At 34.9% G+C, this 20,731-nt stretch overlaps 1 protein-coding gene across 1 annotated transcript; it reads left to right on the top strand.

Annotated features, from left to right (window-relative positions):
• The first annotated feature begins 858 nt into the window (after positions 1–858).
• Positions 859–20,495, top strand: LOC116137062 (ubiquitin carboxyl-terminal hydrolase 13-like). Its single transcript, XM_031422751.1, has 14 exons — positions 859–988; positions 16,275–16,384; positions 16,491–16,610; positions 16,780–16,902; positions 17,602–17,679; positions 18,013–18,101; positions 18,236–18,344; positions 19,138–19,206; positions 19,287–19,397; positions 19,628–19,686; positions 19,821–19,998; positions 20,086–20,187; positions 20,305–20,370; positions 20,448–20,495. The coding sequence occupies exons 1-14, from the start codon at positions 859–861 to the stop codon at positions 20,493–20,495; spliced, it is 1,392 nt and encodes a 463-aa protein (XP_031278611.1).
• The last annotated feature ends 236 nt before the right edge of the window (positions 20,496–20,731 follow it).

Below are 20,731 nucleotides of genomic sequence, written 5' to 3'. Positions count from 1 at the left end.
CTTGTTCATTATGCTATTGTTTTATGTGAGATAACATGTTTCATATAAGTTTAGGATTGTAATTAGAATTAAAAATTGAATGTTATATTTTGCTAAGTACTACAACAACTGTTAAATGATGATCAATGTTTTACAAATGTACAGGTCTAAATGGCATCGTCTAGGCGTACAGGAAGAAAATGAAGCACTGTAGATGACGAAGAAGAAATACTGACACATATAACAGTTGCATTGTGCACTGTTATTGCGTTGGAAACAGATAGGTGCCCTTACTGCATACATTCGTATTAACTGGTCATGATTGCATGTTGCAAGTACTAAATGGTCATGATGACAGAATCTTTGACAAGTGCCGCATGGACAAAGACTATTTTACAAACTTTTGTTACATTTTGGCACAACAAGGGAAATTACGAGCAACTAGGAGGATGAGTATTGAAGAATAAGTCATGACATTTTTGACAATCGCAGGTAAAAACGAGACAATTAGAATGATGATGGAGGATTTCTAATAATTGGGTGAGACGATCTCTAGATATGTTGGCGAGGTTTGCGAGGTGATATGTGAGTTGAAGACAGAGTTTATCAGGCCACCAGACTTCAATGATGTTCTACTGGAAATATCGACCAATTGAAAATATCACCCTTTCTTTAAGGCACTTCTTCATTATGTTTTATATTAGTGGGTAGTTAAGTTCATTGTGTTATTAATATTGATAGTCAGTTAATATTACTAAAATTCAATTTTGATGATAGGGCTATATTGGAGTCATTGATGGCACACATGTTTATGCTTCGGTTCCACAGGAGTTTGGCGATAGGTACCAGAATCGCAAAGGAACGTTGTCATAGAATGTAATGGCTGTATGCAACTTTAAGATGATGTTCACTTATGTCGTCACTGGGTCGGAAGGATCTGTGCATGATTCAAGAGTGTTAAATTCAGTTATTGATGATCCTAATTCTAGATTCCCATATCCTCCACCAGGTATAAGTATCTTCTTTACATATTATAGCGTATTGGTTCTATTTTTTAGGCCCTGGAATTCAAATAACATGTGTGATTTTATTATAGGAAAATACTATTTGATTGATGCGGGTTATCCAAATAAAAGGGGTTCCTCGCCCCTCATAGGCAAGTGGCTTACCATATTCATGATCACCGCCATAACCGGAGGGGCCACAAATGTTGTTTAACTACAGACATGCATCACTTCGCAATGTTGTCGAGAGAACCTTTGGTGTCTTAAAAAAAAGGTTCGTATTCTCAATGGAATGAACAATTACCCGTTGGACAAATAAGGGAAGATTTGTTAGTAAACGGTCCCATATACGTAGTGGAAACAAAACAAATATAATGTAGAGATCGTTTACATGAGCCAAGATCAAGGGTATAATTTTACAATTCATATTAAAATAAAATCTGCAGAAAAATAAATCTGAGTTTAAAGAAAAACAAACGCACATTGGAGGCTCCTCCAAATTTGTCAACGAATGTTTTGCTACCAATCCAAGTGTAGAATCGAACCCACGTAGTCCACACGAAGACAGTCTCAAAAGTACCAAAGAGGGATTTGCTAGATCCTCTTTGGCTTCAAGATTAAGAAGAAAGGAAATCAATTGAATTGATTTTTGAGCTTAAAGTGTTTCTGCCGTGGGAGTGTATTGAGAGGGGCTGCTGTGTGTGTTTTAATTTCAAAAGAAATCAATTCATTAGAAACAATTAACACACACTTTTCCTTTTATATTTAATCAAGTTGCTCTAATCCCATATGGAATAGGCTTGGGCTCCAACCCAAACGCCCCATGTTGCCAAACACTCCCAATTTGATATTTTTATTTTATTTTCCATCATTGTCTCAATTAAAATCAATTAACATATATTTAAATATATATTAACATTTAACAATAATGATAATATATTTAAATATGTGCGAACATACATTTACACGTAATTTCACTTATTTAATTTTTCTAACAAATTAAATAAAGGCTACGACCTCAGCAAATTTAATTGCACTATGAAATTACCAAAATATCTTTTCACCTTAAAAGACGAAAACGCCCTTCTTTCTTCTTGGATCTTAAATTATTTTCTATGTGTGTGACCCATAGGCTTCTCATCATATCGGCAGTGTATAGCACCAATTAATTGTATCACCAATACACAGACCAAGATTGGCCCCTAGCAAGGCATCATGGCCACCTGATAGATTCAGATTCAAGAAAGTAGCTACCTGTCAATGATATGGTTACCGTGCAATTCGATCATTTCATCATACGTTATCTCAATGAGACGAAGGCATATAAATAGTGTCAACCTTCGGTTACTCTCGATATTATGTAATCAGTTTCTGGACCAATGACCTGTATTATAATCCTAATAGAGCAACAACTCAATCCCACTGTGGCCACAGTTTTTAGTGTCATTGTCATATACTGAATTGCGCCGTGAGATAACTTTTCCCGTACCCGGGAGTGATGAATCCTCTATCAATCCACCCTAGTCTTGATACACTCCTTGATGCAGCCAATCACCATCGTATTGAAAACTCTGAAAAGAACTGCGTTAGGCTAGTGTCAAACTGCACCAATCGATGCACAAGACGCTCTAGTGATCTCAAGTCTAAGGATCACATACACCACTATTCGTTAGAGAATTTATTCCATAGACACTAGGGTTACCATCCATATGAAATCCTCTGGTGGGTCAGTCCAGTGAACTTGCTACTGTGTATCCGCCTACAGCAAGCACCCATGTGTTGCACCAGGTTGTCACCAAACAACCTTGACAAGTGAGATCAGTCACTGCCTTTCGATAGGGTCGTTCAACACCATGATAGCCTTACCGTATTATCTGTGCCCTTACTTTAGAATGATACTAGGGCTACGGACGTTTCTAGAATGACCACCATATGTGCTCATAGGGTTCTCACTATCAAGATTTGAAACACTTGATACCCTCGTCACGGTTCTACCTTTCTAAGGACATATATCAATATATATTGCAATAATAATGATTTACGCGATATAGAATAAAATGTCTTTCATTGATTAATGAACATTATTATAAAGAGTCAATTCTACAATAATTGATTGGCTCTAGGGCACCTACTCTAACAATCTCCCACTTGCACTATAGCCAATCATTCATGCACTCAACTCTGAATGACCCAAGTGTCTGCACTATAGCTAGTCATTCATGCACTCAACATTGAATGACCCAAGTGCCCATCATGCTTCTGCTACAACAGAAACATTAATAGTGGGTTAGTAGGTGTTCTGCAAATCTGCACATTCCCTTTCTTATCGATCCTTCAGACCAGATTGAATCAACCAAGTAAGTGTTTGGATTACTGGTGAGACCGTGATTCCTCAGCCACAACAATGGCTCCATTGTTGTCGCAGTACAACTATACTGGATTAGCAATGCTTGAAATCACATCAAGTTCAGTAATGAACTTCTTGATCCAAACCACCTACACGGCTGCATTAAATAATGTGATACACTTAACATCAATTGTAGAATTCGCTACAATACACTGATTCAAGCTCTTCCAGCTCACTGCAGTTACATTGAGACAAAATTGTGTAATCCCAAATTGCAAACTATAATCATCCTTTTCTCATTTGGAAATAGCGTCACTGTATTCTCTTACAGTGAGCTCATCTTTCCTCCATAATCCAAGAATATATATTCTTAAGCCCTTTTCAAGTACTTAAGAATGTCCATTGTTACTCACCCAGTGTCATTTACTTGGATTTAGTTGATATCTTCTACTAGTGCTGAACGCACATAAGACATCAATCTAAGTACATAACATATTGCTCACTTGAGCCTGATTGATATCCACTACAAGTGCTGGATGCACATTAGATATCAATCTTATCATACAAGATGGATCCACTTGCTGAAGCATGTGGGATCCTCTTCATTCTATCTTTCTCATCGTGTGGTTAAAGACACATATCCTTATAGAGATAGACACCATATGCCATCAGAAGAAATCCCTTCTTCGATTTTTCTTTATTGAATGTGTTTAGTACCTTGTCTATGTACTCTGACTTAGTTTGAGCAACCTACACGATCTATCATGATAGATTTTTATTCCAAGGATGTAGGTTGCTTCCCCTAAGTCCTTCATGGAGAAGCACTTGGATAACCAAGTCTTTACCGACTGCAAGTTTGGTATATCATTCCCGATCAGAAGTATGTCATCGACATACAACACTAGGAATACTACTGCGCTCCCACTCACTTTCTTGTAAACACAGGGCTCATCTTCGTTCTTGATAAAACTGAATTCTTTTATGGCTTCATTAAAATGAATGTTCCAGCTCCTTAAAGCTTGCTTGAGTCCATAAATGGATCTCTACAACTTGCATACCTTATTAGCTTAACTATCAAGAATGAAACCATCAGGTTGTGTCATATACACATCCTCCTCAAGGTTTCCATTCAAGAAAGCAGTTTTGACATCTATTTGCCAAATCTCATAGTCATGATATGCAGCAATTGCAAGCATAATCTGGATGGATTTAATCATGGCAACTGGCGAAAAGGTTTCTTCATAGTCAATGCCATGAATTTGTTTGAAACCTTTGGCAACCAGTCGTGCTTTATAAGTATGCACGATGCCATCCATGTCAGTCTTCTTCTCAAAGACCTATTTACACCCTATGGGTTTTACCCCTTCAGGTGGTTCCACCAAAGACCATACTTGGTTCTGATATATGGAGTCCATCTCAGATTTCATGGCTTCAAGCCATTTAACAGAATCTGGATCCGATATAGTGTCTTCGTAGGTTCTGGGTTCATCGTCTTGGTAGACTAGTACGTCACCATGTTGAGTCATGAGATAACCGTATCTCTCGGGCTTATGGCGTACTCTCCTAGATCTATGTAGCTCTTGTGCTACTTGAGGTGGTTCACTTTGATCCACAAATTGTGGAGTAACCTCCTCATGATGCTCAACCACTTCCTGCGGCACATCATCCCGTCCTTCATCTAGTATATCTTGTGGTTCTAGAACTTCATCAAGTTCTACTTTTCTCCCACTAGTACTTCTTAGAAAATATTCCTTTTCTAGGAAGACACCAGATCGAGCAACAAAAATTTTGCACTGTTTTGGGTGGTAGAAATAGTATCCTTTGGTCTCATTTGGATACCCTACAAATATACATTTACAGGATTTTGGGCCTAGCTTGTTCGAAGTCAATTTCTTAACATAAGCTTCGCAACCCCAAGTCCTTAGATAAGACAAGTTAGGCTTCCTCCCATTCCATAGCTCATATGGAGTCTTATCTACAGACTTTGACAGCACACGGTTCAAAACGTGAGTTACAGTCTCTAGGGCATAACCCCAGAATGATACAGGTAAATCACTAAAACCCACCATGGACCTAACCACATCAAGTAAGGTCTTATTCCTCTTTTCTGACACTCCATTGTGTTGGGGTGTATAAGAAGGGGTGAGTTATGATACTATCCCACATCCTTTTAGGTATGTTTAGCTCAACTTGCCAAAGTTGGCATAGTTGTCATTTTTGAGATTATCCCTTGTTGTCTTTCTTAAGAACATATTATTATGAAACAGTTCCATAAAGAATATTATTTATACTTAAGGACAATAATCCATTAGTAAACTAATATTCTCATTTGTCCTATGTGGACACAGAAATATAATTTCTAGAAACTGAAAAATAATCCACAAGTTCCAAGAAACAAGTCCATCGGCTAAATCAGACGATAAGATCCTATAGCAAATGCAGTAGCACGTGCTTTATTTCCAACTAGTAGGTCCACCTCTCCCTCGGCGAGCAATCAACTCTGCCGTAGTTCCTGCACATCAATCAAATGTGAGAACCACATCTTGTGTCAACCAGATGTTTACGAGAGAAGTTAATCTCAAGAATGTACCTGACGAAGAAGTGACATTCTTCTTCTGTTTTGCTAGGAAGGCCTTGCAATGTTTCCTCCAATGGCTGGGATTCCCGACAAACGCATTTCCTTTCTACAACAGTTCTTTCCAATGACTTCTGAGCCCTTTCCTTTTTCACTTGAGTTAGCTTTAACCAAAGTCAATTTTTCTGACATTTTCATGCCTAACTCAATAGCCTTTAACAAATTCAGAAGCTCGGAAAGGGTATTCTTCTTATCTTCCTCAATGAAGTCATAGACAAATTGAGAATAAGAATCTGATAATGACTATAATATTAGGTTTATTGCTAAACCTTCTTTAAGTTCACATCCCAAAATCTCAAGCTTGTTCATATAATCGATCCACTTGAGTATATGATCACCAATTTTGGTACCCTCTTCCATCCTACATCTGAATAACGACCGAGACACTATATGCTTCTCATTTCTTCGAAGAAAATGAAGAATAGAAGCTAAATCCATTTTCTGGCACTGCTGTCACAGTAATGGTGCCATTGATGCAAGCACAATATATCTAGTCATTTCTACTTTTGCATCATGTGTATGCTTCACATATACATACCCAGTCTCATGGATAGAACTATCAGCAGGCTCTTGTGATAGAGCTTGCTCAATGGTGTATAATCTATCGCTTGACTGAAGTATATTATTTATACTTCTATAGCAGTCAACAAAATTTTCTCCATTCCATTTCTCTCCCAGTTCGATGATTTGTCGCAGTGATGTTGGGATCATTTTGCTCAAATTTAAGTGAATCTACAAGTGCAGGAAAAGTAACCGTTATTACCATGTTCATTATTATTGTTTAATATGGTCTTTTATTAAACGAAGTTCCCACTATTTTACTCAAGTTAATAGCCCTCACCATTAACTCAGAAAAGCCCGTTTACTTTCCTAGTGGACCATGATCCCATCCTACCCATTTCAAACCTTCGCTTTGGCGAACAAGCCAAAATGAGTTGATTAGGTAGGCCAACAAACTTAATCCACACCAGTTGATAACTCCCATTATCAACCTCAAATGTGAGAAAGCCAACAAGCCAATCACACAATCCAATGGTCACTACATACCATCGTCCTCAAGTGTGATTCTCAGTATCAGTAGAGTGGACACTATATGTCACCACGTACACAGTATATGTGTACTACTGTACTATGCCTATGACGCACATTTATCAACCTTCGCTTTGGCGAACAAGCAAAACCGTCATTTTAAGTCGACCCATCACCATTAAGAAAAACTCCAATGCATTTTAACCTCCTACTGGTAGAAGTGTATCCTTCACTTTGGCGAACAAGGTTTCGACGACCAGTGGTTTGATTAAAACCATGGTGATGGAAAGCTTTCTTGACTTAATATACTTTAATTGAGGGTTTTGTTATTTAATGTCTCACCAGATTATTATCTTTGTTAGAATGACATTGTTTGGCATCTTATTGAACATTCAACCTTATCATACATTCTAAACAAAATATTAAAATGTGCCGTTACATGGCCCAACTAAAACCAATTTCCTCGAGCCTAGAGGAATCGGTAGGTCACCTAGGGGTCCTGTAATAAACATCTTGAGTTTTCAAGTATGGTTGTCTCGTCCTTTGCTCCATCTTCAAGTACATTACAAAACTTTTAAATTTACAAAAGAATAATAATACAAAATTCTTTACATCAATAAATTTAGAAACCTCGATTTACATTCGAGGGGAGTTAGATGAGAAGAGAATGTACATCAAGAAAAAGGAGAGAGGCAGGACACGCGGACCCTATTTAACAAATTATACAACCATACATACCCAAGAATATTTTAAAACATTCACCCTTAGGTCTAAGGCTCATGTACCGGGCACCATGCAATATACAAACAAGTACAAAGCATATATTTCAAAAACAATAAATTTAGGAAATTTATAGATTAATTACCATTTACCCCTTGACAATTTACAGATCTATAGTTTGATCCAAAAGTTTTGAAATTTTGCATTTTAGCCCCTACACACTCGGAAGTGCGCTCGTTGCAGCGATGAGTTAGATCACCGCAGCGTGCATTGATTACTTGAAGTTCACGCTTAACGTACCTTCACCGCGGTGATTTGGTACAACGCCCGTCCTAAGAACAATCGTCTCGGCGATGGGTTATATCGCCGCGGTGAGCGCTGTTTTCATACAACGCTCGTCCATAAGACGATCACCGCGGCGATACTTTATATCGCTACGGCGAGCATTGGTTTTATACAACACTTGTCCATAAGACGATCACCACAACGATGCTTTATATCGCCGCGACGAGCGCTGGTTTCGTCACCAGCTTGAGTGTGAACAACGCTCGTTACGATGATTAATTATATCGCTGCGGCGAGCGTACATAGATCTGTAGCTCCGAATCTATTCATACAGTACCCATATACACTTTAAACAGATTTTGCAATCAATCAAACACATTGATCTCATCAAAAATTCATTAACCACTATACCAAACATGCAGATCATCAACAAATTAAAAATTAATCGATTCATAAATATATTAAAACATGATTTTAAGGCAGATTTTATAAGGCAACATTATATCATCAAATACATGTTATCAACCATCCAAATAAAAATTGTAAAATTTGGTACCTTAGGCTCTGATACCACTGTTAGTAAACGGTCTCATATATGCAGCGGAAACAAAACAAATATAATGTAGAGATCGTTTACATGAGCCAAGATCAAGGGTATAATTTTACAATTCATATTAAAATAAAATCTACAGAAAAAAAATCCGAGTTTAAAGAAAACAAACGCACATTGGAGGCTCCTCCAAATTTGTCAACGAATGTTTTGCTATCGATCCAAGTGTAGAATCGAACCCACGTAGTCCACACGATGACAATCTCAAAAGAACCAAAGAGGGATTTGCTAGATCCTCTTTGGCTTCAAGATTAAGAAGAAAGGAAATCAATTGAATTGATTTTTGAGCCTAAAGTGTTTCTGCCGTGTGAGTGTATTGATAGGGGCTGCTGTGTGTGTTTTACTTTAAAAAGAAATCAAATCCTCAAAAAAGAATCAACACACACACTTTTCCTTTTATAGTTAATCAAGTTGCCCTAATCCCATATGGAATAGGCTTGGGCTCCAACCCAAACGCCCCATGTTGCCAAACACTCCCAATTTGATATTTTTATTTTATTTTCCATCATTATCTCAATTAAAATCAATTAATATATATTAATATTTAACAATAATGATAATATATTTAAATATGTGCGAACACACATTTAAACGTAATTTCACTTATTTAATTTTTCTAACAAATTAAATAAAGGCTGCGACCTCAGCAAATTTAATTGCACTATGAAATTACCAAAATATCTTTTCGCCTTAAAAGACGAAAACGCCCTTCTTTCTTCTTGGATCTTAAATTATTTTCTATGTGTGTGACCTATAGGCTCCTCATCATATCAGCAGTGTATAGCACCAATTAATCGTCTCACCAATACACAGACCAAGATTGGCCCCTAGCAAGGCATCATGGCCACCTGATAGATTCAGATTCAGCAAAGTAGCTACTTATCAACGATATGGTTACCGTGCAATTCAATATTTCATCATACGTTATCTCAACGAGACGAAGGCATATAAATAGTGTCAACCTTTGGTTACTCTCGATATTATGTATTCAGTTTCTGGACCAATGACCTGTATTATAATCCTAATAGAGCAACAACTCAATCCTACTGTGGCCACAGTTTTTAGTGTCATTGTCATATACTGAATTGCGCCGTGAGATAACTTCTCCCGTACCCGGGAGTGATGAATCCTCTGTCAATCCACCCTAGTCTTGATACACTCCTTGATGCAGCCAATCACCACCGTATTAACAACTCTGAAAAGAACTGCATTAGGCTAGTGTCAAACTGTACCAATCGATGCACAAGACGCTCCGGTGATCTCAAGTCTAAGGATCACATACACCACCATTCGTTAGATGATTTATTCCATAGACACTGGGGTTACCATTCATATGAAATCCTCTGGTGGGTCAGTCCAGTGAACTTGCTGCAGTGTATCAGCCTACAGCAAGCACCCATGTGTTGCACTAGGTTGTCACCAAACAACCTTGACAAGTGAGATCAGTCACTGCCTTTCGACAGGGTCATTCAACACTATGATAGCCTTACTGTATTATTTGTGCCCTTACTTCCGAATAATACTGGGGCTACAGACGTTTCTAGAATGGCCACCATATGTACTCATAGGGTTCTCACTATCAAGATTTGAAACACTTGATACCCTCGTCACGGTTCTACCATTCTAAAGACATATATCAATACATATTGCAATAATAATGATTTACGTGATATAGAATAAAATGCATTTTATTGATTAATAAACATTATTACAAAGAGTCAATTCTACAATAATTGATTGGCTCTAGGGCACCTACTCCAACAAGATTCTTATGGCATGTTGTGTGTACTTCATAATTTTATCAAAATGTACAATATGGAGGACCCTATCTTCCAATGGTATACTGAAAATACAGGTAATGAGCAAGTATATTTTGATGACCAAAACAGGGCAGAAGATGGCAGAAATTGAGAGGGATCGAGTCAATTGCAGCAAGGTATTATAGATGACATGGCAACATGATAACATAACGACTGAAATTTGGGCAGCACATATGACCATGTCGTAGTTGTTAATGAAGTATAGGTGTAAAAACGATTCTAAGAGTTGATAATTAGTAGCTTTGTCATATATGTAGTAATGTGGTGTTTTTAAACTGTTGAATTAAATTAGTATAGGAATTTTTTTTTTTAATTTAGTGGTTACAAAATTACCAATCAAATGTTTAATATTATTAAAATGTAAATTGATAAGTTTTTAGGTTATAATAATAAATTATTTTAACTAAATGCACCAAAATATTGTATTAATAAATCATTTATAAAAAATATACTAAACAAATATTCAACAATTTATTCAACTCAAATAACAAGGTCAAAATACTCTATCAAACACAGTTTATTCAAATCATATTCTCGTAATAATAACTAAACTCAATTCCACAATACTATTTTAAAAATCCTACCTAAAATAACAAAACAAACACACCCTTAAATATTTATTTTGAATTTAACCATCTATTTGATTGTGAACTAAATAGTAAATATATGAATAATAAAAATTATTATATACTTTTCTGTCCTACCTGCCTGAAGTGGAAGACACCTTTGCACTTGAATTAGCTATTTTGCTAAATTTGAATAATATGTTTATTTTGAGGGAAATGTCATCTAAAACCCATTTTTTTCTTCTCTAGTTTGGTATGGCGAAAAGAGAAAACTAAGAGCAATTGCCAATTTCGTTAATGTCTAACAAAAAAAGGTTTTATGTAATTACTAGTACTTGAACTATAAGTAATTATCTCTATATTATGAGGGTGTTTGTCTAAGCTTATAAGTTGGTTAAACTAGTTTATAAACTCTAAAATTAAGCTGATATGTTTGTTTATAACTTTTTTGAGTTTATAAGAAGAAAAAAAAAAAGTTGGGGGGAGGTACTTTTTTTTTGGGGGGGGTTTATAAGCACTCTGCTTATAAGCTAGTTTGACGAAGTATATTACCACATTATCTTTGTTTAATTTTAAAATTTCATAGTATACACTTGTTTAATGTAGTACCATTTTTAGTCATTTTATAATAAAATGTACTTATAAGCCACATTTTACCAAACATGTCAACTACTTAGTACTTTAACCAAACACGTAATTACTTAAAATTTCAAATGCTTATAAGCTAAAATTAGCTTATAAGCACTTGTTACTTATAAGCTAATTTTGTTAAGCTCAGACAAACACCCTCTATGTATTTGATATGAAAACTATTTTTGGATAGTTAAAAGGTTTTCTTACTAGGGATTAAAAGCTCTTTTTGGATGGTTTAAAATGGTAAATAAAATAAATGTTATTTCATTATTTATGGAATCTGAATTAATATTTAATCTTTTTTTTTTTTTTTTTGGTAAATAAAAGTTTATAACATTCAATGGTTTACAATTTTTTTTTTATGTAATCTTTGCTTATATAAGCTTCCAAAATCTTTACAATAAGGTTATGGGAAAAAAAAATGAGAAAATATTGTAATACAGTACAAGGTAAGGAAAATTAAAAAGATGTAATAATAATAAAAATTACTGGAAAATGGTAAATTAGTGTACATTTTTAATAATTTTACAACTTTTTTATTATTATTATTTTTTTTTATTTTAAGATAAAAAATATACTTAATAACTTCTATTTTCATTAAAAAATAAAAAAATAAAACCCTTATATAATTCCTTGGCTTTGTGTTTGATTCTTTGTCTTTTCACAACACGCAAAAATAAACTTCATTTCCTTTAGCAAAGCGGGGTTTTAGTGGAAGAAACTAGAGGGTCATTGAAAGTTTCGACTTTTAGCCACACAAAGGCTGACTGTGAGCATTAAGGTCAGTTGCTCTGGCTCTTTTTTTTTTTTTTTTTTTTTTTTTTCATTGGGTTTTGTAATATGAACTGGTATGCCTATTTGTTGATTAACTTTATGTTCATTCTTGCTGTTTCTTCATATCTTGGTGTCTCTTCTTGCTCTTTGAGGTTACAAATAGTTTTATTAATTTAAAGTTGATGCCTTTTGAGTTTGCTTTTGGTTCTGCATCAACTATTATAGTTTAGTTTATCTGTCTCTCTTCAGTGCTTCATTTTTGTAGCAATGCAATGTTTTGTACATTTACGAGTTATTATTTGTTGTGCAAGTGCATGTAACATCTCCGGCTTTAAGTGTTACAATTTAGCTTTCTGGCTAAGGTGTTTGTGTTCTTGCTTTCTTAGGATATAATTTGTTTAGAGATTTTGCTCTTCCCAGCTTTGGATATTAACTTTTATTTTAGAAAATTGAGATATTACTATGTTGAATGCAATTTTTTTTTTTTTTTTTTTTGGGTGGGTATGGAGTGGAATATTTTTCATATAAGAGTAGATTTTTTGTTTCAATTCTGTTTATGAGGAGCAGGCCTTCTGTTTTGACTAGAGAGAGCATAGATTGGTACTTATTTTGGGAATTAAATGTTCAAATTTTGTCAAGGGTTAATGAAAAATAAGTTTGTTCTGGGTAGAGATGGAGTGTGAGTACTCTGGCCCTTTGCTTTTGGGGAAACCTGGATGTTTACACTTTTCTGCTTTGCAGAACAAAATTCATCTGTTCTTCTCTGTTTGTTTTATTTCTTGATGCCTCTTAGTTTCTCCTTTTTTTTTTTTTTTTTTTGTAAACTTTCCTTAGTTTAGATCCCAAGCTTGTTTCCTAGGAAGTCTCAGAAGTTGAGAATACTAAATTGTTTTTGTTAGACTTAAATATTAATGTCGAACTCTTACATACCAGTTATGTTTGGGTCAAGTGGTAACTTCACATGCTATATGTGTGATGCAGCTATATATGCATATATCTATCTTGGTTTAGTCACTTCACTTTGCCATCTCGTGTTTTATCTATCTGGTCCATCTGAGTTAAATGTTAAAACAACGATTTGATAATTTTGTTTCAACTGTAAGAAATAGGAAGGCTCCTTGTATTCAGCGGAGGAATCCTATTTTTGAACTAACATCTCGACCCCATAGTATTCTGCAGAGATGGGTTCATCGACTTCTAAAGATGGTACGAGAAGGTTTCCGGCTACGGTGGCCCGCTACCTTAGATGCTGAACTTCAACAAAGCCATGGATAAGGACCATTAACATCAATGCATTTAACTACCTCAGGAAGATCCCAATAAGACAGTGATCAAGCATGCATTCATCCTGAATTGAAGGTCGATCACATGACTAACAATATGTCGAATCTTGGAATGCTAGGCTCAATGAATCCAGGACCTTACCAATTATGAGCATGCTTGAGATGATAGGGACCATGACTATGCAAAGGATTGATGATAGAAGAGTTGAGGCTGAAAAATGGAACACTTCGATACCTCATAGTGTACAAAGGGTGATCGACAAAGGTAGTAGATGGTTGAAGAAGGACAAAGAAGAATGACAAAGATGAAGGAAAGAAATTGACAACACTAGTGGAATATATGGAAAATTGGGTCATAATAAAGGACGATGTGAAAACACCAACCTGCCAAAGTCAAAGAACAAAAGTAAATGACCCAGGTAAGTGTTTATAATAATCTTCATTTTTTCAATATAAACATATATATGATTAATAATATACACAAATCCAAGAAAATTAATTTAAATATTTCAAACAATTTTACGTTTATATTATTTTTTCTGATTTTATTTCATCATACAAAAAGATTTTTAAGAAATAAGAACGATTAATTTAGGATTATGGTTGAGACTAAACAAGGAGAGTGCAGTGGGACAAATTTTAGTACTGTCTCGTTCTCCCAAAAGAAGAGCCAAACATAAGGAGAGGACTAAAATTAAAAAAAGATTATGGTTGTGCTCAAGAAAGAGTCCAAAATATCATGGAATACATTATTTTTAATATTCTTAGTGTTAATAAATGTTCTTTTTCATTAATTTTTAATTTTTTAATCACAAATTTAAATTTATGTTAAAATTAATTTTTAAAATGATAACTAAATTTCAATAAATACTTATTAAAAATTTATTACAAAAACTAAAAATAAATTAATAAATTTTGTGATGGAATATTTGGAAATTCCACGACTCTGTATATGTAGCCCGATGGCATATGTAATAGAAAACCTCTTGGCGTTCGAGCAAAGCCAGTGTGATGATAATCTCTTGTGTGACTATGTTATCTTAATGAATTATCTTGTTGACACTCCCAAGGATGTGGAATTGCTTGTTTGACAAGAAATTATTGAAAATCTACTTGGGGATAGTCAAGCAGTGTCAACTCTTTTTTCATAAACTTGTGGAACAGGCTACTTTTGATTCTTTTATTTCTAGTTTTCTTCTCTTGTTGAAGATCTGAATGCGTATTGCAATAGACCCATGGACTGCCATTTCTGCAATTTTTGCTGTCATTCTTCTCCTACTTGTATTCACTTTAATACAGGCAGCATTTGTGTCCTACAGAAAGCATATATAGATTTCTATCATTTATTGATACCAAAATGTTGAAAGAGTTATTCATATGGCATAAGTTTTCTTTTATGATCTATAATACATGTTTTGGTTGAGAGGAGGTTTAAGAATACTATATACTTTCCTTCTTGCCAGGAATTTAATTAATTGCTTTAGTCTTTAAGAATATTTACCTTTAGCTTAGATATAGATCTATTTGCTTGTGTTCGGGTCAATTTAAGAATATTAATGCTTTATTCTTAAGCATCTTCTTCAAGAATTTCATTTTAAATTCTATGTAAGTTGAATCATTTGTTTGCTGGGACTTTAAGTAAATAGAGTTATTGTAGCTTCAACCATTAGACTCACTCAGCTTTTATATTTGGTCTATGAATGTAATGCAACAACAGAAATTCTGAAGGTTGGATGTGCAGCTTGAAATTGTAATTATGCAAATACTCCCTCTTCTATATATGTTTGTTTTATTAATTGAAACAGTTATCATATATTGTTAAGATTACATTATTTGTTCATTTTCCTCGGCTGAGATTTTCACTTTCTTGCCTTTCAAATTTTAATAAGATTGTGCGTAGGTACATACATAAATTTCATTCTGATTTCTGTTTTTATTTCTTGTAAGACATGAATTTTTTTGATCATTCCTTTTCATCTTAGCAGTGGAATGTGTTAAATCAGATAAGCAATAGACCATAAGAAATATTAAAAGACCTATACTGCTATGCTATGGATTTTCCATTCCCATTTAAATGAAATATAGTGCTTGTGGTTGAGTCCTTGACACCCATGACGGCTTAGCTGGATCGTTCATATGATATGTTCCCATAGATTTGGGGATTGAGCCTCCTCACAGTCACCTACATGACCAAAGACCATTGTTTCTCACTTCTCAAAGATTGTAGTGTTTGGCAGGGCTCCAGTTTCAAGCCAAGCTTGCGAGCGAAGCAAAATTAGATCATTATTTTAACATTTCATGATTTATCTAAATTACGAAGCAATAAGAGAACAGGCATAACTTGAGTGTACTTATTATGGCTAATCAATGTGTGTTTCTTTCATGCCACCATTTTCTTCTCCAAGTCAATTAATATTTACTACTGGCCAGTAACATTAGCATATCCAGCCAGTTGCAACTGCATTTTTCAAATGAAAACCAACTAATATAATAAAAGACTCCACCTCTTCGTGTCTCGTGATTTTTCGACCACCTTCTGGTGATCTCCTTTGCTCTCTCTCAGTATAATCTAATTAACTACTCTTTTAGGTTTCAATTCATTGTCTCTGCTGCAAAACACGTTGCCGTACATTATGGATTTTTCCCAGGAGAGGTTGAAGAAAGAAAAGGCAGAGGCACACCTTTATAGAATTATAAAGGTTGGTACTCTCAATCTTTGTTTTAGTTACTACTAAATTTATTGATTATAGTTAAAATCGAGACCTAGTTGAGCATATCTTCTTAGTAGTTATATGATATCTCTAGGTTGCACGAGATGAGGACCTTGTGGAACAAATTGGAAGGCATATATATTTTGATCTTGTGGATCATGACAAAGTCAGGAGTTTCTGTATTCAAAAGCAGATACATTTTTACCTCTTCAAGGTACCATCTTTTTGGAGTATCTAACGTGTTTCTACCAGCAATTGTGATGTTTTTATTTCGGTGAATTTACACTCCTCCATCTCTGCCTCTCTGACTCTCTATGTGTTGCATTAGTGTGGTTTTTCAATGTATTGAATCAGTGACTTGATGTGATTGATGGTGTGTGCAGCAAGAGGTTGCTAAAGAGTTTGGTATTCCAGTGCAACTTCAGCGGTTTTGGCTGTGGGCAAAGCGCCAGAACCATACATACCGCCCTAATCGGCCGTTGACACATTTAGAGGAAACACAAACTGTAAGTAGTTCTGCCTGCTATTACTACCCTATAGTTACTGTTTCAAGAGTTTTGTGGCAGGTTTGTTTAGTTTCGGGCAACGCCAAATTTGTTCAAGGGACTCATTGTGATGTAATAATTATAACAAACATTCGTCTTTTGGGCCATTGCTAATATGTTGCTTGCAATTGTCTATATTAGGCGAATATGTAATCCTGTATGATTTGTAATTTCCTTGTGAATTAATATCCATATGTTTCCTTGGAAGAACCAGTGAATTGTTCTGATCATTGTTCTTCATTTATTCAGGATTATGATTTTGATCATTTGTTTCAGTGTATGTGCTAATTCCCATCCACTGTATTTCTTTTCTGCTCTTGCTAATGGTACAACACTTTGTGGTAGTTGTCACAAATCTATAGTTTTTATGTTTTTAGGCTTTCTATATGAAAATATACATTTCAATTTTGCTATGCATTTGTTATGAGATAATTGATGTTGCTTATCTCCAGCATTATGTTTTATTTCTGCAATATTATATCAAATTGTCATCAGCTTTGGCAATGTCTTCTTCCATTTTGCTGTAGGGGGGTCATTATTCCAAATGGTTTTACTATATAAATTGGGCACTTCTTTTAGTGGTTTTAGTGCCTGAGGATGTGAAGATATGATTACCTAGTTTCCTTTCTTTTTTTTTTTTTTTTAATCTTGGTATTTTAGGTTGGGCAGCTGAGGTGGATATCAGATAAGGTTCATAATGGAGCGTTGAAGTTGTTCTTGGAAGTACAGCGTGGACTGGTAATCCTTTCCTTCCTATTTAGGCTTTCTGGTTTCTTCCTTGAACTATCATCATACTTTAAGTTATTAATGTTATCTCTATTATTTTTAAAGAAACATGGAAATTATATTGAAAAAAAGTAATGGATACATGTGGGCAAGTGTCCACTAGCAGAATAGAAGCATCCCTTAGTGAGGCTACTACTATAAAGTCAATATGCTGATTTCTATAGCTATCTGTACAGTTATGATAATACCAAAATTACCTGAAGCTAAACAGCCTTAAAAAATATTTAATTTAGAGTTGCTTACCTATCAAAATAAATGTTATTTACGTTTGTATTTTCTGTTCAGGATTTACGGCCTATTGCTTCACCTGACAAGACAAACGAAGATATATTACTTTTCTTCAAGCTTTATGACCCTGCGAAAGAAAAGCTACGGTACTTTGTTGTTTTCTATTGTATATTTGTGTCTGTGAGTGTATATATATATATATATATATTTTTTTTTTTTTTTTGTTTTCTCTTCTGGAATAACACCATTTGATTTAGAGATTATTTTTCTATGATAACAGCTATGTTGGAAGGCTTTTTGTGAAGAGTACTGTTAATCCAATGGAATATTTGGCAAAACTAAATAAAATGGCTGGCTATGATCCTGATGAAGAAATCGAACTCTATGAGGTTTGTTTCCTGTTGCTTATCTTTCATGAGAATGGTGGCGAACTCAAGCTGAGTAGTTTAAGAATTTCTTAGTCCATTACTTTATTAGTAAAGCTGCAAAAAGGATAGGTTTCTCTTCAATTGTTGTTACTAAGGAGTGGATTGCTATAGTATTTCACACTTATTTTCTATTTTACTTATTCAATAGTTAATGCAAAATTATTTAGTACTGTATTTGGAAAGAAAAAGGATCCGAGCACTCAAAATTCTCTCAAGAAAAAATGGTCTTAAATTAAAAAAAAAAAAAAAAAAAAGCAACTTCCGTGTTTCTTAAAATGATATATGTTAGTAGTAGTTAATCACACCGTTTTATGAAATTTAAAGTTTGGGTGTGCTAATAGTTTGTGGCCCCTTAGAGACTTACATTGTTTCTTATTTTTTGGAGATGATTTCGTTTAGTTATGCTTGGACTTGAAGCCAATGTCATCCTTGCCTGGGAGAATAAAATTATGATAATTAGGTGCTCTCTGCCATAAAGTGTGTAGGGTACTTGCTGGTATGCAACTTGTCTCAGGTCCACTTGTCTATCTCTCCATGCTTTGGTTATTTGGAGTGACTGGTGAATTAAGGGTTGACTTTTAATATTGTCTGAGAGCTAAGATCTCTAGTGACTGGATTTTGTGGTTTAAGTCCTTTCTTGAGGTTGTATTTGAACGTTGGTTTATTTGATAAGGAATTAGCATGTCATATTTAAATTTGCATGGTTGTATGCATTATTTTGAGGATGGTAGCTTACTCATGTTTTGATATTCAGGAACTTAGGTTTGAGCCCATTGTGATATGCACACCCATTGACAAGAAAAATACATTTCGAGCTAGCCAGGTAAGTGTTATGCATAACAAACATGGTGTGATTTGCTTTCCCTGTGATAATGTTTAACTCCGGCATTGTCCCTGTTGCAGCTTATAGATGGAGATATTGTTTGCTTTCAAAAATCTCATACAGTTGAAAGTGCTGAACAATATCGCTATCCAAATGTTCCTTCATTTTTGGACTATGTGCATAATCAACAGGTACACCTCCATGGTTCCTCTTGTATTCAGAAAACTAACTTTTCTTTGATATTCATTTTGTTTTATTATTGGTTTACATTCTCCCTATATTTGTGATTTATCTCTTTGCTTTTTTGTAGTGAACATCTTCCTTGTCATCCCTAGACATTGGGTTTATTTTTTTATAATTAACTGGTATTCATCAACTCATCATTTAACGTTGCTAAATTTTTCATGATTTTGTGTGGTAGGTGGTTGTTCACTTCCGATCTCTTGAAAAGCCGAAGGAAGATGATTTTTGTCTAGAGATGTAAGGGTTTAATATTAGATGAACTTGAACTCTGTTATTTTACTGCAGATTTATCTTTTTGATTGTGCATTATTTTATGTATATGTTTATTTCCTAGTAATTGTATCTGATGCTATTGTGTTTCGAATGTCAAGGTCAAAGCTTTTTACGTATGATGTTGTTGTAGAAAGAGTAGCTCAGATATTGAATTTGGATGATCCATCCAAAATTAGGCTTACATCACATAACTCCTACTCTCAGCAACCCAAACCTCAACCTATTAAGTACCGTGGCGTTGATCATTTGGCGGATATGCTGATTCAACACGACCAGGTAGTACTCATGGTCCTAGTTAATGTGGGATGTTGAAATTTAATGGAAATGTAATATTATGCTTTTTCTCATCATGTTCTTGGACAGACTTCTGATATATTGTACTATGAAGTATTGGACATTCCTCTGCCAGAATTAGAAAGTCTGAAATTTCTTAAAGTAGCATTTCATCATGATATGAAGGGTGAAGTGAGTATGCTGATCAATTTCTTAAGTTACTCTTAAAAGATGTTGAGCCTTTTTCCTGCTTTTCGGCAGAATCTGTTTGTGCTTCACTTTTTCACTAAATCTAAATTTCTGGAGCAGGTGGAGCTGTCTCATCCTGATGCAGAACTCCGGTTGCTAGAAGTTTTCTATCGTAAGATATACAAGGTCTGAAGTTTTCTATAATGAGATTTAAAACGTCTTATTCGTGCGAAAGATTTAAATTTCTACTTGATTCCTCTCAGAACCTTGAAGGAATTGAAAAAAACTCCTGCTGGAAAGAAGGGAGCTGAGGAGGCCACCAGTGAGGTCATCATTCTCTCACTAGGCTTGGGGAAAATTTTAATCGTCAAGTGGAACAGATAGGTTTGCAGAACATTTGGAGAATCCAGCTGCTGCTTTAGAGCTATCTAAAAGGCTCCGCTCTACAGGAATGAAGGTTTGAAAAATGATTTATCAGATGAGTTGATGGCATCTGTGCCTTCTGAAGTTTCCGTTGTTCGGGTTAATACTTAGTCCATTTTCTTCT

Source organism: Pistacia vera, unplaced genomic scaffold (genome assembly GCF_008641045.1).
Source record: "Pistacia vera cultivar Batoury unplaced genomic scaffold, PisVer_v2 Contig320, whole genome shotgun sequence".
NCBI lineage: Eukaryota > Viridiplantae > Streptophyta > Magnoliopsida > Sapindales > Anacardiaceae > Pistacia > Pistacia vera.
Note: the sequence above shows the minus strand (reverse complement) of the source record. Positions and strands in the feature narration are given on the sequence as shown.

What these genes read in the sequence shown, in the direction of transcription:
- LOC116137062 (XM_031422751.1), top strand. Translation starts at nt 859, where the DNA reads ATGGCTGTATGCAACTTTAAGATGATGTTCACTTATGTCGTCACTGGG. An exon ending in ATTCCCATATCCTCCACCAG is followed by an intron (nt 989 to 16,274) that starts GTATAAGTATCT and finishes CTACTCTTTTAG; the next exon opens with GTTTCAATTCATTGTCTCTG. An exon ending in CCTGCGAAAGAAAAGCTACG is followed by an intron (nt 18,102 to 18,235) that starts GTACTTTGTTGT and finishes CTATGATAACAG; the next exon opens with CTATGTTGGAAGGCTTTTTG.